Source organism: Megachile rotundata, chromosome 4 (genome assembly GCF_050947335.1).
Source record: "Megachile rotundata isolate GNS110a chromosome 4, iyMegRotu1, whole genome shotgun sequence".
Taxonomy (NCBI): Eukaryota; Metazoa; Arthropoda; class Insecta; order Hymenoptera; family Megachilidae; genus Megachile; species Megachile rotundata.
The window spans coordinates 13035181-13056517 of NC_134986.1; the positions used below are offsets into that span (position 1 = coordinate 13035181).

At 34.3% G+C, this 21337-nt stretch overlaps 1 protein-coding gene across 1 annotated transcript in view; it reads right to left on the reverse strand.

The window, feature by feature from the left end:
* LOC100881610 (uncharacterized) overlaps positions 1-20291 on the reverse strand; it is a 76441-nt gene extending 56150 nt beyond the window's left edge. The window contains exon 1 of the mRNA XM_076531339.1: positions 20221-20291. Within this exon, the coding sequence (XP_076387454.1) occupies positions 20221-20224 (4 nt within the window). The 5' untranslated portion in view covers positions 20225-20291. The remainder of the gene's footprint in view (positions 1-20220) is intronic.
* Between the last annotated feature and the right edge of the window lie 1046 nt (positions 20292-21337).

The window sequence follows — 21337 nt, forward strand, 5'->3', positions numbered from 1 at the left end:
TCGGGGATTGAAACTTTGCTGGGGGGTGTCGTATACCTACATGACGTCGATTCTGATGAAATGGTTCAAAGAATGCAGGATTCGTGTTATTAGAGTGGGGTCCTTCGTGTAACAGGACCTTTAATGTAATGTGAAGTTGTAATACGAAATAATGTACGTAAATGATAAATAAAATAATATAAGTAACTGGTAAATGAAATAATACAAGTAACTGATAAATAAAATAATATAAGTAAATAATAAATAAAATAATGCAAGTAAATAATAAATAAAAGAAAACAAATAAATTATAAATTAAATAAAACAAGTAAATAATAAATAGAATAATACAAGTAAAATATAAATAAAATAGTACAAGTAAATAATAAATGAAATAAAACAAGTAAATAATAAACTAAATAATACAAGTAAAATATAAATAAAATAATACAAGTAAACAGCAAATAAAATAATACAAAATAAAATGAGAATTCGTAATGATGAACCGAACGACAAGATCGAAGTTACAATTCCGATAATATTTAAACCCCTTCCTTATATTTAAGAAAAATGTAGGTTGCATAGTTTTCGTAGCTTCGATCGTAATCTCCAAGGAACGATTCATCGATTTACCATGCACGATACGTCGTTTCCTTCTACGATGCTTCTCTGGTCGCGAACGAGGAAACGATCCGGAGAAGAAGGAGAAGAAGAAACGGCACGTGTTGAACGTCGGTGCCATTGTCCGGAACCTGCTCCGTTCTGGAGAGTCCAGAGTGTGTCCAGAGTGTGTCCTGAAACGGGACAGAAGGGCTCGTCGAAAAATGAGGGGTCAAGTGCAACGACGACCACAAGATCACGACCGTAGCATCGTACACGTGTATACAAAATACTTCATTTTGATGCTCGGCTTTATGTTCTTAACTTTGTGTCTTGTCTTACAGTTATCTTCGATTCTTTTATTTTTGTCTTTGTTATTTCTTCTTTTTTACTGGGAATTAATTATTTGTTGTTGAAGAATTTTTTCAAATTTTGAAAGGCTAGAATTCTTTATTATATTGGAGAATGTTAAGATTTTCAAGTTTTATAGGTTAGTTTTATAGGTTAGGGGTTTTAGACTTGCAAGGTGGTGGATAATAAAGCTCTTATGTTTAGAAATTTGTAGATGAAAGAATACTTTTGGTAGCAATCCTTGCAACCCCAAATCGCTGGGCCTTCAAGTTTTTATTGTACTTATAGCGCTAGATCTTCAAATCCTTGAATCTCCAAATCTTCAGACGTCTCCAAATCCCTACATGTACAAATATCCACATTTCCAAATCCTCACATCCCCAAATCTCCATGTCCCCAAATTCCACACATCCCCAAGTCCCTATGTCTCCAAATTCCTACGTCCCCAAAATCCTACGTCTTCAAATCCCTACATCCCCAAATTCCTACATATCCAAATCTCCACGTCCCTAAATCTCCACGTTCCCAAATCTCCACGTTCCCAAATCTCGACGTTCCCAAATCTCCACGTTCCGAAATCCCTACGTCCCCAAATCTCCACATTCCCAAATCTCCACGTTCCGAAATCCCTACGTCCCCAAATCTCCACGTTCCCAAATCTCCACGTTCCCAAATCTCCACGTTCCCAAATCCCTACATATCCAAATTTCCACGTCCCCAAATCCCCACATCCCCAAATCCCTACATATCCAAATTTTCACGTCCCTAAATCTCCACGTTCCCAAATCTCCACGTTCCCAAATCTCCACGTTCCCAAATCCCCACATTCCCAAATTCCTACGTCCCCAAATCCCTACATATCCAAATTTCCACATCCCCAAATCCCCACATATCCAAATTTCCACGTCCCCAAATCCCCACATCCCCAAATCCCTACATATCCATATTCCACGTCCCCAAATTACATCCCTAAATCTCCACGTTCCCTAAATTCCTGCGTCCCTAAATCTCTCACGTCCTCAAATCTCCATTTTCCCAAATTTCTCCATCCCTAAATCTTCATATTCCCAAATTCTTCCATCTCCAAATACTTGAACTCCCAATTCCTCCATCCTCAAATACCTAACTTCCCAAATTCCCACCTCAGCAACTTCCTACCTCCCCAACTACCTAAATCCTCTAATTCCCAGGTGTCTAAATACGTACATCCCCGATTTTTCGTAAGATAGGCAGATTTGCGGCGGAGTGTACATACACGTAGCACGTTCTATTGTGGAGCGTGTGGCCGCGCGTAACGGCGCGTTGCGTCGCACGTACGCGCGTAATCACGTACGTAAGTTGGCCGTTTTGCGGGTCCGGTGTCAGATCTTCGTGGCGTGGGACCAGGGACGCTTAAAAGCCCATTTTCTGCCGGCTCGTCTTGCGAAACGCTTACAAATTGCTCCGTTTCAACGGCGATGAGAAACGCGAGAACGCGAGGGACTTGATCGAAACGCAATGGCGCCTTCTGGTAAAACAAATCAATTTTAACCCGAATGATCAAGACGAAAGTAATAAAATTTGAATGTTTATTTATTTCTTTGTTTGGTGAGGATTTACAAACTTCTAAAACTAATTTCACTTCAAAACTTCATCGAGCAAATAACTATTTGAATTTTCATAAAACTTCTGCCTTTTTAATAAATTCCGAAAGGCAAAGGAAGTGTATAAAGAAAAAATAAATATATATTATTGAAATAAGGAGAAGTAATTGCTGTGGAAAATTTTTATTCCCGATAGAATCAACCGTTTGATCGATAATAAAATGTTCTTTCGTTTCCTGGGCACGTGTGTGTAGAGGTAATCAAGGCGAGTTAAATCGCGTTGCCTTTCCAGTGCGATTAATCACGATGCCAACGAGCAACGAGAATCCGAATGTAAAGCGCTTTAAAGAAGGCGAGAGAGTGAAATGAGTTAGCCGTTCGCGGATAAATCAGAGCCACGTTTTCTTTTCCGTACCGGAAGACGGTGCTCGAATCCCAAAAACGCGGACGCTTCCCTTCTAAATCGACGCTCGAACGCGTACAGCTTACGTTCTCCACCGCTCGATTGATCGATCGAGGAAATTCTTTGCGTCGACTTTAAACGGAAAATTGGAAGTTTACATGGAAAAGTTTTTTGAGTAATTTTGTGCAGGGAAATTTAATTTGGGAAATTTGGAATTCGGGAAATTTAGAATTCGGAAAATGTGGAATTTCGGACACTTGGAATTTGGAAAACTTGGGATTTGGGAAATTTAGAATTCGGGAAATGTAGAATTTGGGAAATTTGGAATTCGGGAAATTTAGAATTTGGGAAATTTGGAATTCGGGAAATTTAGAATTCGGAAAATGTGGAATTTCGGACACTTGGAATTTGGAAAACTTGGGATTTGGGAAATTTAGAATTTGAAAAATTGGAAATTCGGGAAATTTAGAATTAGAAGAATTTGGAATTCGAGAAATGTAGAATTTGGGAAATTTGGAATTCGGGAAATTTAGAATTCGGGAAATTTAGATGTTGGGAAATTTGGAATTAGGACGAATTGGAATTCGGGAAATTTAGAATTTGAGAAATTTGGAATTCGGGAGAATTGGAATTTGGAAAATTTGGAATGCGGGAGAATTGGAATTTGGAAAATTTAAAATTTGAAAAGTTTAGAATTCGGGAAATTTAGAATTTGAAAAAATTTGTAATATAAAATTTTGAAAACGATGCACCTCTACTTCCATTACACCAGAATGATTGTCGGTCAATTAACTAGATCTCGAAAGGGAAAGAATTTCCTTTCTATATGCATAATGAAGGAAAAGTGAGAAAACGCGAGCCAGTGTTGCAACAACCGAACGTAAATAATAACACAGTTACAGTGAATGATATTCAATGCAATTATAAATAGCGCGAATTTTTAATTATCCTCAATTTCGCTTAAGCGTCGATTATAATTATCAGTTATTTTCTCCGTAAAGCGTAAAATAATATATAGGATGGTTCGAATTCGTATAAATTACGGAGAAACAAAGGTTGGATGTTGAAGAAGGCGGAAGAGTCGGTCTGTACGGGGATTTCCTCTTTCTTCGTCTCGTTTTGGAGCACGTGATTTCATCTTATCGCGTGATCAAAAGCATAACGCGAGCCTTCACTAGCCTGAACAGCCAATCTAACTCTCGCTTCCTCGACTTCTCTGCTTTTCCTGTTTCTTCTCGATCGCCCTCTTTTTATATTGCATCCGACGCTATAATTTCGTGTTACCAAAGTGTCGATCAATCGGAAATCTATCGAATTCCTATACAAGTTTATTTCTTCATTCCTGCAAGTTTCTTTACTTCTTCATTCTCTTCAATTTTAGTTCGTTATCTTCAATTTCAATTCCTTCACTGGGAATTTAAATTCAATTCTCGATGAAATTTTGGAAGGTCCTAAAATTTTGAATTTTCAAATTCTCAAATTACTAAATTTCCCGAATTCTAAATTTTTCAAATCTCAAGCTTTCCAAATTCCAATTCTCCCGAATTCCAAATTCCACATTTATCGAATTCTAAATTTCCCAAATTCCAATTCTCTCGAATTCCAAATTTCTCAAATTCTAAATTTCCCGAATTCCAAATTTCCCAAATTCTAAATTTTCCAAATTCCACATTTATCGAATTCTAAATTTCCCAAATTCCAATTCTCCCGAATTCCAAATTTCTCAAATTCTAAATTTCCCGAATTCCAAATTTCCCAAATTCTAAATTTCCCGAATTCTAAATTTCCCGAATTCCAAATTTCCCAAATTCTATATTTCCCGAATTCTAAATTTCCCAAATTCCAATTCTCCCGAATTCCAAATTTCGTACAATTTCTAAATTTAAAGAAAGCTACTCAAATTTTTAAATTTCTAAATTTTCTATAATTCCAGATTTTCCCTATATCCCCGAATCTCTAGATCCCTAAATTTTGATATCGTTATGTCCATCTATAAACCTTGAACACCCACCTACGTTTGCGTAAGAACGAAAAAGTTAATTAACAGAAAAATATAATTGAGAGATGCGGATTTCTATGGAACAATTTGGACGACGCGAACAGCTCGGCGCGATTACGAGGCGGCAACGAACATCGTATCCGCCTCGGCGTGTTCTAACGCACGCGCACGCAACACGCGCGCAAAATAGAAGCGTGTGAGCGGCTATCTCGGCTGGCTGACCGCCGGTTTCTCCCGCGCTAATTAGCAAAAGTTCGCTGTGCAATAAACGCGTCCAGTTTTACGTAATCCGACCTGGACAATTGCTGATTCGTGCCCGTTGCGAGCGGATTAGCAGCGAGTTTTGCTCGCGTACCATCCGCGGAAATAAATCGCGATACCCGACTTTCCGAGCTGCACGGAGAAAGCCTGCGAGATTACGTCTTCGTGCTCGGAACACCGTCAAAAAGAAATTATACGAACGGAAAGTTGGATGAAATTGTAAGAATTTTATTCAATCTTAAATTATTATATAAATTAGTGTAAATTATTAGTGTAAATTAGTATAAATTATTAGTACAAATTATTAGGATAAATTAGTATAAATTATTAGTATAAATTAGTATAAATTATTAGTACAAATTAGTATAAACTATTAGTACAAATTATTAGTATAAATTAGTATGAATTATTAGTACAAATTAGTATAAACTATTAGTACAAATTATTAGTATAAATTAGTATGAATTATTAGTACAAATTATTAGTATAAATTAGAATAAATTATTACTACAAATTATTAGGATAAATTAGTATGAATTATTAGTGCAAATTATTAGTATAAATTAGTATAAATTATTAAGTACAAATTAGTATAAACTATTAGTACAAATTATTAGTATAAATTAGTATGAATTATTAGTACAAATTATTAGTATAAATTAGAATGAATTATTAGTACAAATTATCAGTATAAATTATTAGTACAAAATATTAATAATTTATTTAATATTATAATATTTATTTAATTTAATCAATAATTATTATTATTACATTGTAGAGCAAATATTTTTTTAGGTATTCATATTTCTGCTTACATTTATCTTCTAGCATCTATTTTTGTCGGGTGCAACAAAGATTAACAATTTTGAGCAGAGAAATTTAATTTTTCGTGTTGAGAAGTTCGGAAATTTGGGATTTGGCGAATTTAGAATTTGAGAACATTGGAATTCGGAAGAAATGGAATTTGGGAAATTTAGAATTAGGGAAGTTTAGAATATGGAAAATTTAGAATTAGGGAAATTTAGAATTTGGGAAACTTGGGATTTGGGAAATTTAGGATTTGGGTAGTTTCGTATTTGGGAAATTTAGAATTTGGGAAACTTGGGATTTAGGAAATTTAGGAATTGGGAAATTTGGAACTCGGGAAAATTGAAATTTGGGAAATTTAGAATTCGGGAGAATTGGAATTTGGGAAATTTAGAATTTAGGAAATTTGGTATTTGGGAAATTCAGAATTCGGAAAATTTAGAATTTGGAAAATTTGGAATTTTGGAAATTTAGAATTCGGAAAATTTGGAATTCGGAAAATTTGGAATTCAGAAAATTCAGAATTCGGAAAATTTAGAATTGGGAAAATTTGGAATTTTGGAAATTTAGAATTCGGAAAATTTGGAATTTGGGAAATTTGGAATTCGGAAAATTTGGAATTCAGAAAATTCAGAATTCGGAAAATTTAGAATTTGAGAAATTTAGAATTTGGGAAATTTGGAATTTGAGAATTTTTCGATTAGGAAAATTCAGAATTCGGGAAGTTTGGAAGACCTAACCTAACCAAACCTAACCATCACACTCTGATTACAGAAAATTACCCTTAACTCATAATTTTTAATATTCCCAACCATACGTAATCACGCCAAATATAAAAATTCTCCCGACTTGATCTAAATCTCCAGTCTAAACGGTTAATAATCGATTGCAAAAGTTTCGAAAGGAAGAAGCCTCATGTTTATTCGAAAGGCAATTTTCACCGGTCCCAATCTCCGATCGGTCGAGTTGTTTACGGCGAACTCTCGGCCGTTACGCGTGGATCCGAACGATGTAGTTACTTAATTGGTTCAACACGGGAAATGCAGAAAATTGTCGGATTACGAAGGGGAATCGATGCTCGCCTTTTTCGAAAGTCACTTTTCGAAATCGCCGATCGGCTCTAACAAAGATCCAACTTGAAGATTCGAAGAAACCTCTTCGAGTATCGAGCGGGTCAGTGAACGGAAGCAGCGCAGTGGGGCAGTTAGATAAAATCATGAGTTATTAAAATGATCCATCATTTCGTTGAATTATGCATGAGTTTGGCAACTTTTGCGAGGTATACAGAGATTATTTCACACGAGGTGTGTTTATTTTAGAAAATTTACGCTGATCGAATTATTGGAGGCTTGCGAAAGGCGAGGTAATTCGGTTTGTTTAATAGTTATTCGGGTAGTGTTGTATAAGCGTGAAGGGATTGCGCTGTACATCACAGTGTGATGTATAAACACGAACGGGTAATAGTGGCAATTTATAACAATAGAGAAATAATGGCTTCACAGACAATTAACAATAGACAAATAGCTTCACAGCCAATTAATAGCTTCGAGTCTTCAAATTTTTTAATGAAAGGTTTTACGATTATTTCAACTATTTTAGAGTATGTTTTCTATGTTAGAATAAGTACAATATATCATTTTCTATATTATTATTTTCTTTAAAAAAAGTTTGTCGTCTTCAGTGCTTTTTTAGGTGAGCTCTTATTAAAAAACAATTAGTACATGATTAATTTGGTTGAATTCTTTTTGGTTGAAAAGAAGATACATCTACAAAATTAAATATGTACTAGGTAAGATGTAAAGCTGTATCAATTTTGTATTTTGAATATTGTTAAAATTTACAAAAATATGTAATTAATGATATAATAACAGAAATTCAATGCATAAAATGAATGGACTTAGTCATAAACTTAAAGGGATAAATATTGTATGATGACATTGCTGATGCGATGAAAAATGACTATTCTCAAAGGAGTATGTTCTTACAATGTAGTAAAATTCCCCTCAGTTTTATCTGAGAAATAGTTGCTAAAAATAGTTTGTAGATTGATAAAACATTCATGCAATTTACGCAACGAGACTGAAGCTCGAGGCATAATTTTACGTAATGAAACCTAACTAATTTCTAACCTTATACCTTAGTGTGCTAACCTAAAAAAAACACATGTCGCTTGAAAGAATCACTAACCTAAAAAATAATATGTACCTTGAAAGAATCACTTATGAATCTAAAAAAATCATATGTAATCTAAAAAATCACTAAGTAACCTAAAAAAATCACATGCAACCTAAAAGAATCATTAACTAACCTAAAAAAATCAGATCCTTACATCCTTACGTCTCCAAATTCCCATGTCTCCAAATCCCCACATTCCCAAATCTCTACGTCCTCAAATTCCTACGTCCCCAAATTTGCACGTTCCCAAATCCCTAGGTCCCCAAATCACCACGTCCCCAAATTTCTTCGTCGCCAAATCCCCACGTCCCCAAATTCCTTCGTCCCCAAATACCCACATCCCCAAAATTCTACGTCCCCAAGTCCCGACATCCCTAAATCTCCACGTTCCCTAAATTGCTACGTCTCCAAATCCCTACATATCTAACTCTCCAAGTTTCTAAATCCCTATATATCCAAATCTCCACGTTCCCTAAATTCCTACGTCCCTAAACTTCCACGTTCCCTAAATTCCTACGTCCCCAAATCTCCACGTTCTTTAAATTCCTACGTCCCCAAATTCCTACATATCCAAATCTCCACGTTTCCAAATTCCTACATATCCAAATCTCCACGTTCCCAAATCTCTACGTCCCCAAATTCCCACACCCCAAATCCTTATATCCCCAAATTCCCACATTACCAAATAGCTAAATTCCCAAATCCCCACCTCTGCAACTTCCCCCATCCCCAACTACCTAAATTCCCAAATTCCCAGGTTTCCCAATACCTACATCCCTAACACAATCACTGACCTAAAAAAACCAACATCTAACTCGCAAAAATCACTAACTAAACTAACAAAAACTAACCCAAAGACTTCCTAACCTAAAAAAATGACATCACTAACCTAAAAAATTCCTTTCATAACCAAAAATTAAAATAACCTCAACAACACACAAGTTATCTGAAATTCCATATGGTACACAATAACAACTACACAACGAAATCGTACATAAAATCCGCAAGAAAAATGTTAATCACCGAATCGAATGTTAATTCAGCGACGAAACGCTCCAGCCGTTTCCAGCAGCGATATAAGAAACTTAACGCTTTCGTGACCCTCGAAACTCCGCTAAAAATCATGTTTCATCATCAGACAGACTTCCTGGATCCTGTTCTACGAGCTTGGATCAGTTGACACAGGCTCGTTTCACGGGTTCGCACGTCTAGCTCGATTCTGAGTAGCCGCGTGTAACGCTACTGTAGCAAGAAAGAAAGAGAGAGGAGCAGTATTATCGGACGATGTTGGATCGTTAGAGCGAACGGGCCCGGTCAATGATAATTAAAAATAATTAAGAACCGTGAAATGAATTTCGTGAGCGAGCGAGCCGGTTAACGCGGAAAAGAGAGAACGGACTATCAGCTGTACATTCTGCACGCGTGTAACGCATCCGGAGATACATGGTTTGGTCTCGTTCTATCGGGAAGCATTTCGGCAGAGCCAGACAGATAAATAATCCCTGCTCTTTAATAATTCATGTCGCCTCGTTAAGCTGAAATCATCATTAGCGAGCATCATCAGGAGCTTTTAACGCTTTGATGATCGATCTTCTGGTTTACGCATTTTCAATCGAAATTCTCTTTTTACTGTGGAGTAACATTGTGATTAATTAGTCGACGGGTTATTGTTGGGATTTATATTCAAGTTTATTGTTGGTGGGAAATTTGGGATTCGGGAAATTTGGGATTCGGGAGATTTGGGATTCGGGAAATTTGGGATTCGGGAGATTAGGGATTCGAGAAATTTGGGATTCGGGAGATTAGGGATTCGAGAAATTTGGGATTCGGGAATTTTGTGATTTGGGAAATTTAGAATTTGGAGGATTTGGAATTTGGAAGAATTGGAATTTGGGAAATATAGAATTCGGGAAATGTGGAATTTGGGAAATTTAGAATTCAGAAAATTTGGAATTTGGGTAATGTAGAATTTAGGAAATTTGGAATTTGGAAAATTTAGAATTTGGGTAACGTAGAATTTAGGAAATTTGGAATTTGGAGAATTTGGAATTTGGAAGAATTGGAATTTAGGAAATTTGGGATTTGTGAAATATAGAATTCGAGAAATGTGGAATTTGGGAAATTTAGAATTCGGGAAATGTGGAATTTGCAAAATTTGGAATTCGGGAAAATGAATCGATGTATTTCTGAATATAGCTAGAATTTACTCTTTGTCAAGTTTAGTGTAGTCAGACGATGTGTTTGTGGATGGCGCTAGAATTTAGACTCTTCAAGTTTATTTTGTAATAATTAGTAGACATTTGCATTTGGTTATCATTCTTGTATTTGAGCGATTTGGTTGCATAATCAGGATTTATATTCCATGTCACATTTAGTGCAGTCAATTAGTCGACATGAGGATTTTTGCTTCGATAATTTATAGGACGTTAAGTCCATGTCAAATTTAGTTAGTGTAGTTAGAAAAATGTTACGTTCAGACGGTATCGAGTCGGCAATCTTCACTTCCCTCTTTGTTGCTCGCTTTCACCGATTTCATCTGGCTCACGGATTTTTATTGCGGATAAGGATCTTGAATCTTGAGGGTGGAGGGAGGAATAATTTGAGGAGAGTGGAAGTTAGCTCAAGTTCCTTAATAACGGTGGACTTTGAAAATATATGGAGAGTTAGAGGTAGTGGAGATTTGAAGATTTAGGAAGTTGTAAATGTGAGAATTTGGGGATTTTGGGGACTTGGAGGGTTGAGAGTTTTGGAGGTTTGAGAATTTGAAGGTTATGGAATTTGGGAGCTTGAGAATTTGGAGGTTATGGAATTTGGGAGTTTGAGAATTTGGAGGTTATGGAATTTGGGAGCTTGAGAATTTGGAGGTTATGGAATTTGGGAACTTGAGAATTTAGAGGTTATGGAATTTGGGAGCTTGAGAATTTGGAGGTTATGGAATTTGGGAACTTGAGAATTTAGAGGTTATGGAATTTGGGAGCTTGAGAATTTGGAGGTTATGGAATTTGGGAGTTCGAGAATTTGGGGGTTTGAGAATTTGAGGGTTTGAGAATTTGGAGGTCATTGAATTCGAGAGTTTGAAAATTTAGGGGGTTGAAAATTTGAGGTTTTGAGAATTTGGGGACTTGTAAGTTTTGGAATTCATGGATTTGGAAATTTAAGAATTTGGACATGTGTATTTGGAAATTAAAAATTTGTGAATCAAAGAATTTGGAAAGTTGTGGATTTAGAGATTCAGCTTTTAGGGATTTGACAATCTGGAAATGTAGAACTTGCGAATATCTTAGTTCAAAAACTTGCAAATTCTAATTTTTAAGTATTTATAAACTCATGAAAATTGAGAATATAATGACCATATAACAAAACATCATATAAAATACAGTCCCTTAAACTCCATTAACATACGAAACCTAACATACGCCATTAACATCCCCCAAACACCTACAACACTCCACCATTCTCAAACCGATTCACAAAACCAAACAACCTCAAAACAAATTACAATATTGCGTGAATCCTATCTGTAAACAATTCAATTAACCCAAGTTTAGAAAGTAAAAAATAAATCGCAAAGTTTATCTACAATTTATTGCAAACATCGATTGACATCCAAGATACGCAACCTATCAGATGCTGAAAACCTTCTGATGCAGAAAGTCCGGAATAAAGCTTGGTGTATTTAGAGATGGCAAATACGATAATGGTGAAAAACGTATGGAAAATAGTGTACCACGAAGGCTATAAGGAAACCGTATGTACACCTTTTTCAGCGGTTCTAATGGAAATCGAAAAACTTATGCAATTATCGTTACAGAAGAGCGATGGTTTCTGCAATTAGACATTCTTCGTGCTCTGCATCATTCTTCGCGATTGGCGAAACGTTTCTTTCGATTTGGACGAAATGAAAGTTTCTCGTGGAGGATAGCTGCGACCATAAGCATACATCGATGCGAACTTTGTGTTTTCTTTTATTGGAGTGTGGAAAAAGATAGTTGGTTTTTGTTAATGTTTGATGTTTATTCAATTTATGTGTTAATGGGGAGGTTCTGTTTGATGGATGCATAGATGGTGGAGGTTAGGTTAGGTTAGGTTTAGGTTGGGGTATTTGGGGGATTTTGAGAAGTTTAGGGAGACGTTGGGGTTTGGGGAGATGGGAATTTAAGGATTTGGGGATTTAGGGATTTGGGGATTTAGGGATTTAGGGATTTGGGGATTTGGAGATTTAGGGATTTGGCAGATTAGGAGTTGGGATGTGTAGAAATTTAGGGACATAGGGATTTGGGAACGTAAGAATTTGGAAATATAGGGATTTGGGAATTTAGGGATTTGGAGACGTGAGAATTTGGAAATTTAGGAATTTGGAGATGTGAGAATTTGGAAATTTAGGGATTTGGGGACATGAGAATTTGGAAATATAGGGATTTGGGAATTTAAGGATTTGGAAATTTAGGGATTTGGAGACGTGAGAATTTGGAAATTTAGGGATTTGGAGACGTGAAAATTTGGAAATTTAGGGATTTGGGGACGTGAGAATTCGGAAATATAGGGATTTGAGATCTAGGGATTTGACAAATTAGGAGTTTGAGAATATAGAAATTTGAAGACATAGAAATTTAGTACCCTAAGGTTTTGAGCACCTAAGAATTAAAAATTGTAAGAATTTAGAGCTAGGAAATAAGTGAAATTTGAGTGAGAAAATTTTCGATCCAATTCAATATTTTTCACACTTAACTTGTTCTCTTGATCTTGTTAAGTTAGTTGAGAGAGAAATACGATTCTCTTTAAATGGAAACGTGTCTAAACTGTTCTAATGATTCTTTTCGAAGGCCACGAACAGAAGTCGAATAACGAGCACGTGTAACCCTACCTGTAACGTGGCTCCTGACACCAGCTGTGACATTCCAATAGCGACAGATACCTGACAAGGCGATTTTCAACAGGTTCCAGGGCAAAGGCTACCGAATCGTTTTGATTATTCTTCTTGATCGTGATCAACCTAACCTAACCTCTACAGAGATGTTTTTATTAAGGTTAGAAATAGAAACTTTTACATTCTTCGTTTTGAACCTAAGTTTACAGATGTTTAATGTTTACTAATATATTTAAAATGGAAGTAAGTTATACAAATAAATAAATCGTGGATAATAAACTAGTTTATATAATGATTCTTTATCTTGATGAAGATTGACATAATAAATCTAAAGTACATTTCATAAACCTAAAGATACAGGAAGTTTAATACACAAACGTTGTGATAATATCCACATATGTGACCTTTGCTTGATCAACTTAAAAGCAAATTAAACACATATGTGTATCTTTGAAGAGGTTAGATCTCATTCGTTAGCTTAACCTTGATATATGTAGAATTAATGGTATAACCTCAAAATTGTAAACAGTATAAAACTATATTCGTTCGACAAAATATTGTTTAAGAAATGAAATTATTTTTTGCATTAATGATTTACAGTATTGATGTTCATTTAGTTCACCTCTTCACCAATAATAAATATATTTCAAAATGACAACATAAGAATGTACATTAAAGAACGTAAAGATCCTAAATTATTATACTAGAATTTAATAGATGCAATATTATATCAATACCTAAAACCTATATTATTATCCTAATTATACCTCTTCCTTCTAAAAAAAAATCTAAGATAAAAGAGAAGGTCCACAAAATCTTCAAGATGAAAAGAAAACCTCTTCATCAATAATAAATATATTTCAAAATGTCAACATAACAATTCCCATTAAAAAACATTAAAAACCTAAATATATTATACTAGAACCTACTACCTTATTATTATACCAATACCTACAAAACCCATATTATAATCCTAATTATATCTCTCCCTCTTAAAACAAAATTCAAAGAAAAAAGAGAAGTAGGTCTCCAAATTCAAAAGATGAAAAAACGTTGCGCAGCGTTAGAACAAAAGTCCGACTTCTTTCGAAACAGTGCACGGGGTTACAAGCGACGCAGTCATCTTACAGGAGAACTAGAGCTATTAAACGAGTCTTGCTACACCCAACCCCATAAATCCCATAAAGCTTCAGACCGTTGAACGTTATATGACGTTCCAGAACCATTGCTGTTCTCTTTCTTTCTTTTTTTGTCCAGCTGTTGTGGACTACCAGTTTTAGGTGGAAACGCCGTTCGACTATAAAGAAACTTCATAGCCATGGGACATCTCTTGGATGACACCATGGAAATGCCTGATCACCCCGCAGATATCAACAGTTTCCCCTTTTACGTGACCGCTGTGACGCTTCATGAAGAGTATATTTAAAATAAATAAGAAGTCTCAAAGAAGTATCATTTTAGAGATATATTTGCAATTTTGTTGAAATATTATTAAGTTTTATTATTTGGGAGTTTGGAGATTTGGAAAGAGTGAATTTTTGGGATTTTTTTTAGTTGTAGGTTGTTTTTCCTTTTTGAAGAAGGAAGGCTTTTTGTAAATTTAGTTCTTGAAGTTTTCAAGGTTCCAAGTTTAAAAATTTGTTTGCTCCTCTAATTAGAAAAATTTTCAAGTTTGGGAATTTTGTAATTTAGAAGTTCAGGTACTTGGTGATTTAATTAATTGCATATGGAAATTTGGAAATTTAGAAAGTTGCTAATTTGAGACTCTGGAAATATAAGAATTTGGAATTTGAGAAGTTGCAAATTTGTTGAATTTGAAATGTTCCTAATTTGAGAATTTGGACCTGTCAGAATTTGGAAATTTAGGAATTTGGAATTGCAAGAATTTAGAATTGTAAGAATTTGGAATTGCAGGAATGTGGAATTGCAAGAATTTGGAATTGTAAGGATTTGGAATTGCAAGAATTTGGCATTGCAAGAATTTGGAATTGTAAGAATTTGGAATTGCAAGAATTTGGAATTGCAAGAATTTGGAATTGTAAGGATTTGGAATTGCAAGAATTTGGAATTGTAAAGATTTGGAATTGCAAGAATTTGGAATTGTAAGAATTTGGAATTGCAAGAATTTGGAATTGTAAGAATTTGGAATTGCAAGAATTTAGAATTGTAAGAATTTGGAATTGCAGGAATGTGGAATTTGGAAAGTTGCAAATTTGAGAATTTGGAATTTGGAAAGTTGCAAACTTGAGAATTTGGAATTGTAAGAATTTGGAATTTGGAATTTGGAAAATTGCAAATTTGAGAGTTTGGAATTGTTAAAATTTGAAAATTTAGAAATTTGAAAATTCAAGAATTTGCTCCTGTAGAAATTTGTTCCAGTAAAAACTTGCTAAATCCCCAAAAGCACCCTAAAAGTCTAAAAATTTCTGAATCCAATATAATTTCCACTATAACAATACTTTCCATCTAATATCCATGTACATATACGAACACACATGCACACATATGAACACATGCATGAACATATATGATAAACGAAACGATATCACAAGATGTAGATACATACTTTTGATCGTGACTGTAATCACACATGCAAACCGAACTGGTGAGTTATTTCAGCACGTGGCAACGAGACACTGTGCCGTTTAACCGGAGATGATGTGTATACACGTACCCATACCCCCCACGTATCAAGTGATAACACATCGAAATGGTATAGACGTGTATATACGTCGCGAGACGACAAGGATACGAGCTGTCCCATCTCGCGATTGTTCGTTTTCTTATCGCTAGATCTTGATGTGTAGGATGTCTTCGAGAATGCTGATCCCATCGAGTCACTCGAGATTGTTGCAGGAAGAGAACGAACATAACGCTGCAAGATTTGCTCGTGCGACGCTAATTGATCAATTACATTGGAATCTGATTTCCATTCGCTGCCTTCTTACTTGGATTTCAACCTTCTCGTCTGGATAGTCTTCTCATTTAATAAATTGCGAGCAGTATATGCACAATTATTAATTGCAGATCTCATCATGAGCTTCGTTTCTTTTTTTTTAAATTAAACTTCAAAATTTTTGTGCAAAATTGATCTTTAATGTTTAGTTGTAAAATTAACCTTCAGAATTTTATTTCACTTCAGTGTAATACATTAAATAATAAGTTAATTAAGAATGGAGTTTGAATTGTCCTAATTGTTCGAATAAATAAGCATTACCAATTAAATTTCATGAATTTAAGGCTTGTAAAATTTCATGAATTCAAAGCATTTAAAATGTCATTAATTTAAGACATTTAAAATTTCATCAATTTAAAGTATTTAAAATTTCATGAATTTAAATTATTTAAAAAGTCTTCAATTTATATTTTGAAATTTTCAAATCATTTGTCAATATTTAATTAAATGTATCTCCGAGTAGGTTGATTACCAGTAATATTTAGAGCTTCCTGAGACAGAGGATAGAGTGTCAAAACAAGGATGATTTTGGTTAAACGATACTTTAGAAGATAGTTGGAGGATGTTTGGATATGGGGGTGATACAAGAAAAGGTCAGGGATTATGAATCGTGTGGCACGTGTAATCTCTGTAACGTTATACATTCGTATCATCTGAATACTAGCTGTGTTATCCATGTTGGATTCATAAGAACACAGGATGTTCCTGATACACGCGTTGGAAACAACTGTTTTGATTTAACCCTTGTCTGGACAGACAGGTACCTTGGGTATCTGTTTCTTATCGATTAAGTATGTTACATCAATTATTATACTGATATATCAATTTTGACCACATATGATTTTTTATGTTGATATACTATTTCTGATCACATATGAATTTTCGTGGTGATTTATAAATTTTTACCACATATGTATTATCATATTGATGTATCAATTCTGACCACATATGTTTAATCATATTAATATATCAATTCTCACCACATATGTATTATCATGTTTGATCACATATGAATTATCATGTTAGTATATAAATTCTAACCATATATGAATTAACATACCTATGTATCAATTTTAACCATATAGGAACTGTCACATCCACATATGTGTAAATTCTAATCACACATGAATTATCATATCGATATGTAAATTCTAACAACATATGAACTGTCACATTCATTGTATATAAATTCTAACATATGAATTATCGTATTGATACGTAAATTCTAACAACATATAAATTGTCATATTCATATATGTATAAATTCTAATCATATATGAATTGTCCATATATGAATTCTAACCACATATGAATCACATCCACACATTAAATTTTACTATCAAACTAGAGTACTGGAGATTCCTCTTACGTCCTCTTTCAACCCTCTATGTACCGATCAAAAGAACTCTCCTCAAAGAATACCAAACTTACAAGTATCTAAAAAAATTTAATAAGATCTCAGATCAAAATAAAAAAGAAAAACAACACCTAAAGCCAACATGTCTTCCACAAGTGTTAATATAAACCCAAAAACTTACTTCAGATAAATAACCACAATGAAACTCATCCAAACTTCCTCAAAACAACTACCACAATTTCCAGTTTTCCACTCAATGTCACTAACGTAATCGCCTAACGGTACACCATACAATATGTATACCTGGAGCATGTAACGAGAAAACAGCAAGGGTACAGGGGATAGGAAAAGCCGCTTCAGAATCACGAAGCACGTTGTTAATGCAGATTGGCCGATTGTGAGGCCGATGAATCACGTGCTTTCCGGAGTGAATGCGTGTCCGCACGCATATCGAGGCACGCGTTGACAGCAGGGGCCTCCTTGTGACTCATACTTTGGATCCTGAGTCTTCTTCGTGACCCGTGGCCCACCTTCAAAATCCACTCGGAGACTACTTGTTTTCATCTTTTAACACAGGGGCATCGATATTCGTCATCGGATTATGATTTACGATCGGAGCTTCCGTTGCCAATAAAGTTCGAGGATGTTTCTGACGGAACGCACGTGGGGAATTTTTATGGCGAATGCAAAAATTATTGGGCGATGTTTGAAAAGGAAATAAAAATGTATCTTTAAAGTTCTTTTGTTGAATTTGAATTTAACCTTACGTTTCTTTTATTGAATTTAAAATTGATTTTGTACTTCTTTTATTAAACTTGAACCTAACCTTACAATACCCTTCATCATTTTTAAATTTGATCTCAAACTTCTTTTACTATATTCAAGTTTGATCTTCAATTTCTTTTAACAAGTTTAAATTTGATTTTATACTTCTTTTATTAAACTTGAATCTAACCTTACAATACCCTCCACCATTTTTAAATTTGATCTCAAACTTCTTTTATTATATTTGAATTTGATCTTCAATTTCTTTTAACAAGTTTAAATTTGATTTTATATTTCTTTTATTAAACTTGAATCTAACCTTACAATACCCTTCTTCATTTTTAAATTTCATCTCAAACTTATTTTCTTATATTTGAACTTGATCTTCAATTTCTTTTAACAAGTTTAAATTTGATTTTATACTTCTTTTATTAAACTTGAATCTATCCTTACAATACCCTTCACCATTTTTAAATTTGATCTCAAACATCTTTTACTACATTCAAGTTTGATCTTCAATTTCTTTTAAAAAGTTTAAATTTGATTTTATACTTCTTTTATTAAACTTGAATCTAACCATACAATACCTTCCACCATTTTTAATTTTCATCTCAAACTTCTTTTATAAAACTTGTTTGTAACCTCACAGTATTTTTCATCAATTTTAAATTTTGATCTGAGACTTCTATTCTAAAATTGATCTCAAAATTGTCCCTACATAAAACCATTAAAAGAACAAACGTGAAGAATTTCCAAGCTGAGCAATGTCAAGGTTATACGCGAGCCTAGGCACCATTTCGATGTTTACCGGGAAATTATTTATCGATCGGTGGTATTACACGGTTCGAGGAAAAGACCATGGAAATTGTCGATTGATATCGTGCAACGCGGTTATCAGTCGCATTTACGAGTATCTTCGTAAACGATCAACAAGGAGTGGATATAAACACGAGGCACCTTGGCAGTTTCGTATTTTTTTCCGATCATTGGAGAGCACAGGTAAATAGTAACGATAAAAGTGTTGTACAGAAATGTAACGTCGACACGTGACTTTGGTATAGCGTGACACATGATCTTGAACCTATTTCTTCGAGAAAATTGTGCTGGGGTTATTAATTCGAACTATGATTTTCAAATAACCCTGTAAATTGTCCCTGTAAGGCTTAATCATGTTGCTATTTTCTGCAAGATGATTACAAAGATCTTTTTATGTAACGAGATAAAATTTGATGTATTTTCTAGTTGTTTCATTTGGGACGTATAGATGTGACGAAATTTAATTAAATTTTTAATACTCTTGAAATTTAGATCTAACTATAATTTGCACAACCAAGGGTCACTGAATATGAAATACATTTTAATTTTCTTTTCTAGCAACATTTCAATTTTGTTTAAATATTATAGCTATGAAGAGTTGAAACGCATCTGACAAATTGGTAAGGGGTTTAATTGTAAGTCACATAAATTTCTGAAGAGTTACAAAGTAACAAGAGAACACACTCGTGTTTTTTCATCTTTGTTGATGTTTCATCCTTGACAACGAACTTTTCAATCGTTATCATTGAGGGACACACAGATACACAGATTGCTATTGTTATCGTAATAGAATTTTTATCGCGTTGCGTAATTTGGATTTCAGAAAGTTTACACAAGGGTGTGATATGTGCAAGCTATTTGCATTAGGAATAGCAAGAAAATCAACTAACCTATAATTCGCATAAATTTGTTACTATAAAAATAATAGAGTTGAGAGCTCCATTGAGTCTGCATTTTTAAGAGACAATTATTTACTCTTGGATCTTAAAATTTATCATTTCATGAAATTTTTGTCAGGGAGGATTCTCAATTGCAGAGTCAGAGAAACTACCACGTAATGTTATGATAAATACAGTCGAAATGGTTCTCTGTATTTATGGATTCTTGACTTCTTATGGAGTGCAAATAATCGAAACGCAATGAAAAACGCGAAAAAAATCCTCTCAGATCAAGCCCCTCCTCACAAACAAAGCAATCTATTCTCAAATCAAATAAACTTCTGCATTCCAAAGTATCGCATGTTTCTACAACTATGATACAGCTCCTTTTCTTTAATAATAACGAGTAAAATAATTACTTACCCATTTTGTCGAGTGGATTTCCGGCGGGCGAGTTAACCTCTCTGCTCTCTCGGCAGCGTCGAGTCCTCTGGCGCGTCTCATACGCCGATCGTCTTCTGTCAATCGACCAAACCGTTGATCGATCAATTACATAGTTGTGAATCGAAATAATTCGCGACACGTTCCGTTAAAACAGAGAAGCTGGACCAGGAGTGTACACACGATTTTACAAATTTTATCGAAGGTGATTTTTACTCAAGACGATTTTATTTTAAAGTGTTCAAGAAATGATTTTATTTCAAGATGTTCAAGAGATGATTTTATTTTAAAATGTTATAGAAATGACTTTATTTTAAAATATTCAAGATATGATTTTATGTCAAGATGTTCAAGAGATGATTTTATTTTAAAATGTTATAGAAATGACTTTATTTTAAAATATTCAAGAAATGATTTTATGTCAAGATGTTCAAGAGATGATTTTATTTTAAAATGTTATAGAAATGACTTTATTTTAAAATATTCAAGAAATGATTTTATGTAAAGATGTTCAAGAGATGATTTTATTTTAAAATGTTATAGAAATGATTTTATTTTGAAATATTCAAAATATGATTTTATGTAAAGATGTCCAAAAGATGATTTTATTTTAAAATGTTATATAAATGACTTTATTTTAAAATATTCAAGATATGATTTAATGTTAAAATGTTCAAGACATACTTTTACGTCAAGATGTCCAAGAGAAAAAAATAAACTAGAGCCACGTTCCTGGACCACGTTCAGAACCGATCTGAAGGCAGAAGACGAAAAGACCGTCATCGAGCTGAAGGCAAACGCGATATGAACGAAGACCAAACCCTTCTCCCGCCATGCTGACGGACCACCCTTTTTATTGTATGCTCCAGTTTACGTTTAGGGATGCTCGAGTTTTCGTTAGGTCACCTTTGGAAGGGTTACTACCCTTGTGAGGAAGGATTGAAACCGTACCTTAAGATTTAAACTTGAGGTAGAGGAAACGAATTTGCAGACTGGAATTTTATAACCGTTTGTGGATGGAAAGAGGTGGTGGTGAAGGAAGGTGGAGAGGTTGAGAATTTGGGGATGCGATGAGGGTAGATGATGGTTTTGGAATTTA